We start from the raw sequence: 6000 nt of genomic DNA on the forward strand, positions 1-6000 counted from the left end.
GGTGCAGTGGTTTGTTTTTGGCAGGAATACTACAAAAATAACCTAGTGCCTTCAGGATAGCTCGTTAGGAGCTGCCTGACTTCTGTTTGGTGGTGTAATCTTCGATTGCTTGGGTAAAGTGTTGTTTGCTAGATTAATCCACTATAAAATACTAATTCTCATTTTTTGATTAGTAAGTCATTCATAATTCTTGCCTGAGTCATTCATTGTTAACATGATGGCTGTGGATGGCGATTTTCCAGCTGTGGTTTCCTCCTGTGCTTCTTAAATCATGTTTTACCTTGAAGAAGTGGTTGCGCTTGCAACCTGTTTGATATTTTATATCAGAGTGGAATCACAGTTCCTCATTTTACTTCATGGATATTTTTTGCTGTCATTATGTATCTTAATGATCAACATGCCCAGGTTTGGCTACCAGCAACCCTTCACGAGGTTCTGTGTAGTTCTGGCATGTGCTAGTTGTTCCTGAGCACATCGCTGCTTTCTGGTCTAGCAATGTGTCCTGGGTTCCTGCATCTGGAATCAGCCATTTCTCCAAAGGGCACCGCTTCCTGTTAGAGGGAGTGGTATTTGAACCCCATGATCTGGGTTTAAAATGTAGAAAGCTGGGGGCTGGGGATTTACCTCAGTGGTTCTGGCACCTGCCTCGCAAGCGAAAGGTCCCGAGTTCAAGTACTAGAAAAAATGTAGAGAGCTGTCTTTGTGATCTTTTTGGTGCATAGAGCTAAAATAAACACATTTATCAGTATTTATTCCTTATCGACAAATGAATAGAGAGATGAAGCTAGTTGAGTGAACCAATATTTCTGGTATAATGTCACCTCCATCCTGAGCTTCATGAAAATGCTTTTAAGACTTCCACATTGAAGGCAGCTTTAGAGTTAAATTATGTGTACTTTATCTTGTTAAAGAAATAGCCATCAAATGTTTTGGTGTATTTATCATTAATCAGTATCGAATTTGTCAAAGATTTTTTTCATTATCTATGAAGATACTCATAATTTTTTCTTTTTAGATTTATAAATATGGCCCATTATATTAATAGATTTGTGAAGAATGAATCAACCTTTCATTCCTAGAATGAATTTTTCTAGTTTATCATGTATTATTTTCTTATTATTGAAGTCTGTTCATTAATATTTTATTGAAAGTTTCTGTATTGTATTTATGAATGGCATCAGCCTCTAATTTTCTTTTTATTTGTGCTAGCATTATCTTGTAGGTATTGTATTAGTTTCTAATTGCTGCTGTAACAAATTATCACTGTGGGCCAGGGATTTAGCTCAGTGGTTCCACCACTGCCTTGCAGGTGCGAGGTCCCGAGTTCGATCCCCAGTTACAACAACAACAACAAAAAATTATCACTGTGCCTCAAAACAACACACATTTGCTCTCTAATATTTCTAGAGGTCAGAGGTCTGAAGTGGCTCTTACTGGGCTCAAATCAAGATGTCAGCAGGTCTGCATTCCTCTTAAGAACTCCAGGGACCAGTCTGTCTCATTGCTTTCTCTGGTTTCTTAGTGGCTCCCTGCATTCCTCATTCACGGTCCCTTCATGATCTTTGAAGCCAGCAGCATAGCTAATCTTCTTATTTATCTTTCTGTCTCTCTTCTCTGACCCCCACCCAATTCCTCTCCTGTGCTTGATGGGGTCACATCTACTTCTATGAACCCCCTGCTTCCCCTTCCCTTTATGAGGGCCTATGTGATTATATTGGCCCTATCTGGATACTCCTGGTTAACACCCCCACTTTAAGATTCATAGCTTGCCAGGCATAGTGGAATATGCCTACAATCAGAGCACTTGGGAGGCTGAGGCAGGAGGATCACAAGTTTGAGGCCAGCCTGAGCTACATAGCAACTCTCTGATTCAAAAAAAAAAATCCGTAACTTTGTCAAACCTGCAAAGTCTCTTGCCATGTAATGCAGTATCCACAGCTTCTGAGATTTGGACGATGGTGTCTCTGAAGGTAAGAGGGTCCATAATTCTGCCTTATACTACTATCAATGTCATACTTGCTTCATAAAAGAGTCTGGAAGTTTTCTTTGATTTTCTGTGTCCGAGAATAGTTTTACAACATCAGGATTCTGGAGGTTTTGTACAATTCTCCCGAGAAACTATATGGACCTGGTGTTTCTTCGTAGTTTTTTAGGTAACCCCATCTCTGCCATGGAAATTATTCAGTTTAAGCTTCCTATCTTTATTGGGTCAATTCCAACTAAGCTGTTTTGCTGAGCAGTTATCTAAGTAGTTAAAGCTCTGGTCCTGGGACCACTGCACCAGGTAGGAAAAGAGAAAGCTGAGGTGACGTGGAGAAGACTCACATAGCCGCGTTAGCAGCCTCCTGCCCGCCTCCTGCCTGCCCTGGAACCCGGGATTCTTCTGTCATGATCCTCAACAGTATTTGAACGTTCGCCTCCACCAGTGGAGGTGGAGCCCAGTGCAGAGGGGCTGTTGCTGAGGACCCTTGAGAGCCCCTTGGGTCCAGCATGACCCACTGGACTGCTCTCAGCGGGGCCCCGCCTGGGGTAAAGCACCCCGTAGCCGTCTGCGGCCTTCGCCTCTCTTGCTGGCAGACAGAACGGTCCGTGTTAGCTTCCTGTGCCGGGGTTGGGGGGGACCCGAATAGGTGTGAGGTGGCCACCTCCGCGCTGCTGCAGCCCCCACCCCTGGGCGCTCCTTTCACGGACCTGCGCGGCCACCACGAGGGGCCACACCAGAGGTCCACGGACGGTGCCACTAACAAAATTTATTTTAGTCCACTTGCTGAGTCTCGGACTGGTTATCGCTTACGTTCCTTTGAGTTTCTCTCTTCATATTCTACCACTTATTCTTTATAAAGATGATTGCTCTTTTTTTCCTTTAGGGTTCACTCAGGATTTTATTTTTGTCCAGTGAGTTGCCTTGGTACTTGTACCTTTTTAATGCCCCTGGTCCCCGTTTTCTCATCTAACTTTGTATTTTCTCGCTGACCAGTTTAGAAATCTAAGAGCATCATTTGACTCCCAGCACCTCCCTGAACCATACTGGATGGGCTTATTCTTCTCCATCGCGTCTGCTTCTCCTTCCATTGCCTGCGTGCTTCTCACTGCTATCCTGTAGCTTCAGTATTTGAAGGAGAGCTGGGCTGGATAGAAGAGTCTTGGTATATACTTTAATTTCTTCTTTTATTAGCATAAATTTCCAATTCATAGTAAGTGTTCATCTTGAGGAAGGGGCTCATAGCCGTCTCTCATCCTAATCTTTTCCACTTCCCTCCCCTCCTCCCCTCCCCACTCCCTTCGCCCCCAGATCAAAGTCTACTTCCCTGTGTGCTACCAACTCTTTTCTTATTTTGCTCTATCGGTTATTTACATTTGGGGTTTCTCATTAAAGAGAAACCATGCAGTATTTAACCTCTGTGTCTCTCAGTTTTACCTTTAACGTCTGCGCTAACACAGTTCTTGTGTTCTCTGTTGCTTGATTAATTACATTTAATTTACTTAGCACTGATGTGGTGTTCTTTACTTTTTGCTTTATTTTGGCAGGAAATTTTTTATGAGATAGGTTTTTTTAATTCTTGTTTTCTATTTTCTCTTTCGTTATTTTTTTGTAGATAGAGGCTGCTTTCATTTCATGGATTGGAGTAGTTAAAAGATCTCTGGTTAAAGAGGGTTCTTTTCTGTAATGCAGTATAATGTCTCTTTTTTATTATTTGGGGTGAAAGTAGTGAAGTCAGGAGTCCTCCAATTTCTTGTCTGTCTTTCTGTCTGCCCCCGCCCCCCGTCTCCCTTCCTCTCCCTCTCTCTGAAATTTCTCCCATTTTGTTTTCTTCTTCCTTTACCATCCAGTTTCCCAAAGACACCTCTGCCCTGCTTTGTGCCCTTTCTCCTGAAGCAGTGTCCTTCACAGACAGCCTCCCACACTCCCACCATTTAGGGCCCTCCCTCACTGTCAGTGCACGAACTACCAGGAGTCTGGACAGGATTTTATACTTGGGGTTCTTGTTCTTTCCAGCGATAGCTTCAAAGCAGTCTTTGGCTCCTTCCTCCTTTCTCTTTTTCATACTGTCCTCCCAGGGCCTGTGTCCAAAGTGTGATATACACCCTTGCTGGGACCTGGTATTGACTTCTTTTCTTTTTTTTGGTACCAGGGATCAAACTTAGGACCTTGCGCTTGCGAGGCAGGCAGTGGAACCACTGAGCTAAATCCCTGGCCTCACTTTTCTTTTATTCACAGGTGATCTGAAATTGTAGAATTCTCTCTTCTAATTACACAAAGGTGTGGTTTGCGCAGTTTTACTAGTTTTCCTTGCTGCTCTGTATCACTTGGTGGGCAGTTCATCACACTAATAACTCACCTCTCTCTGGAAGGCTCTTGGGCACACAAGGAAAGGTGTTGTTTCCTCCAGGACTTAGTCCTCCTGGGGTGGGCGTAGATCTGAGGGAGCCAGAGCTGTATGTTCTTTGCACACGTGAAAACTACTCAAATGTTGATTCACTGCAGGCATGGATTTATCTAGGATGGAGAACTTCTAGGACACAAAAATCTAAGCATTTGAGGCACATACTTGCATTCAAATTTGTTTTTATGCTGAGTGCAGGAGAATATATAATAAAAATTAAAATACCATACTAAGCATTGCTGATTACACTAAAATACTTTGAAATCCATCAATCACCCAGCAACCCTATGAATAATAATGATTTTTCACAACTGTTTCCGAATTTGACAGATGAGGGACTAAGACTCTCTCTTGTCCTCTCCTGGTTACTGAGTGACGGGACTGAAACCTAAGTCCCAGGGGAGGTGGGACAGTACCATTTCCAACACCAGGAGTACTTACACTTAGAAGTTTTCACTTGTTGGATTTTTTTTTATTGTCATTCAATCATCTTTGTATTCTAAGGCCACTCCTTGATAACAGATTATTGGGGGGAAATACTTTCCAGTTATAGCTTGTATTCATTTGCTCTGTGAAAGTAGCATGAGTTGCTTGTTCAGTGAGGTAAGAAACGTGTTTGCACTAATGAGCCCCTCACCTGTCTCCTCAGAGGACAGCTATGGGATGGATGGGAAGGTTAACCTGTCCAACTCACTGCAGACACCACTTGGCAAGGCCCGGCAGAGTTAGACAGTGTGAATGGGCGTGGCTCGAAGATCAGGCACAGCCATAGACTTAGTCTGGTTGACTGGACTGATTACTTGAAGGATGTAGCTAGAGTATTTGCACTGCTGAACACTCACTCTGAGCGAAAGCAAGCAAGTCGAATTCAAACTGCTCATAGTGTTGGGTTCCCGGTCATCTCTGCTGAGCACCCAGTGCTGGTGGCGATGCCCTCTGCAGTCAGACAGAGACCCAAGTCAGATGGCCTGGAAGCTCTTCATTTGACCTTGCCAACTGACCTTCAGACCTTTCATTTGAACCGACCAACATTAAGTCCAGAGAGTACACTTGAATGGAATCATGACATTCCAGAAGTGAATCATCTGAATTCTGAACACTGGAGAAATGGTAAAACTGAAAAACGGACGGGCATGAGGAGATGGATCACGCTGAACGCAGCTGCAGTGGCAGTGGCGTGACAGAGCTGGCGCTCCAGCCCTGCCCTAGGCTGCATCCCCTGACACAAAGAGCCTCCGGAGGATGTGCTTGAAGATCAGCTGTATCTTCCCGTGCATTCTGAGGGAAGCTTCGTTCATCAGATGCTCGACCTGCACAGCCCTAAGCAGCCTGTTCATCCCGAGTGGAGAGGACATCAATCAAGTGGAGAACAACACAAAGGAGGGCTCCGGGCACGCGGAAGGCAGGGCCTCCTATCCGCTCTCCTCCAATTAGATGAAGTCGTTACTTTACCCTAAACTCGAGATTTCTTTTTAACTTTTTATTAGCAAACTAATAACAGCAAGCCTAGCTGCCAACATTCCAAGTTACCACGGGTCCGTTCATGCAGAATTTAGTGTGCATGTGAACAAGTGGTGAGCATCCAGCGGCGACTCATTGTAATTCACTGTTTGCC

General features: G+C 44.1%; 1 protein-coding gene across 1 annotated transcript in view; it reads left to right on the forward strand.

Annotated features, from left to right (window-relative positions):
* Sulf1 (sulfatase 1) overlaps positions 1–6000 on the forward strand; it is a 156577-nt gene extending 150577 nt beyond the window's left edge. The window contains 5 exon segments of the mRNA XM_087190436.1: positions 5035–5064; positions 5067–5507; positions 5510–5615; positions 5617–5724; positions 5726–6000. Coding sequence (XP_087046562.1) covers positions 5035–5064; positions 5067–5507; positions 5510–5615; positions 5617–5724; positions 5726–5819 — 779 coding nt within the window. The 3' untranslated portion in view covers positions 5820–6000.

Source organism: Heterocephalus glaber, unplaced genomic scaffold, assembly GCF_053883595.1.
Source record: "Heterocephalus glaber isolate CG9 unplaced genomic scaffold, H.glaber_assembly_v1.0 deba00001553, whole genome shotgun sequence".
Lineage (NCBI taxonomy): Eukaryota > Metazoa > Chordata > Mammalia > Rodentia > Bathyergidae > Heterocephalus > Heterocephalus glaber.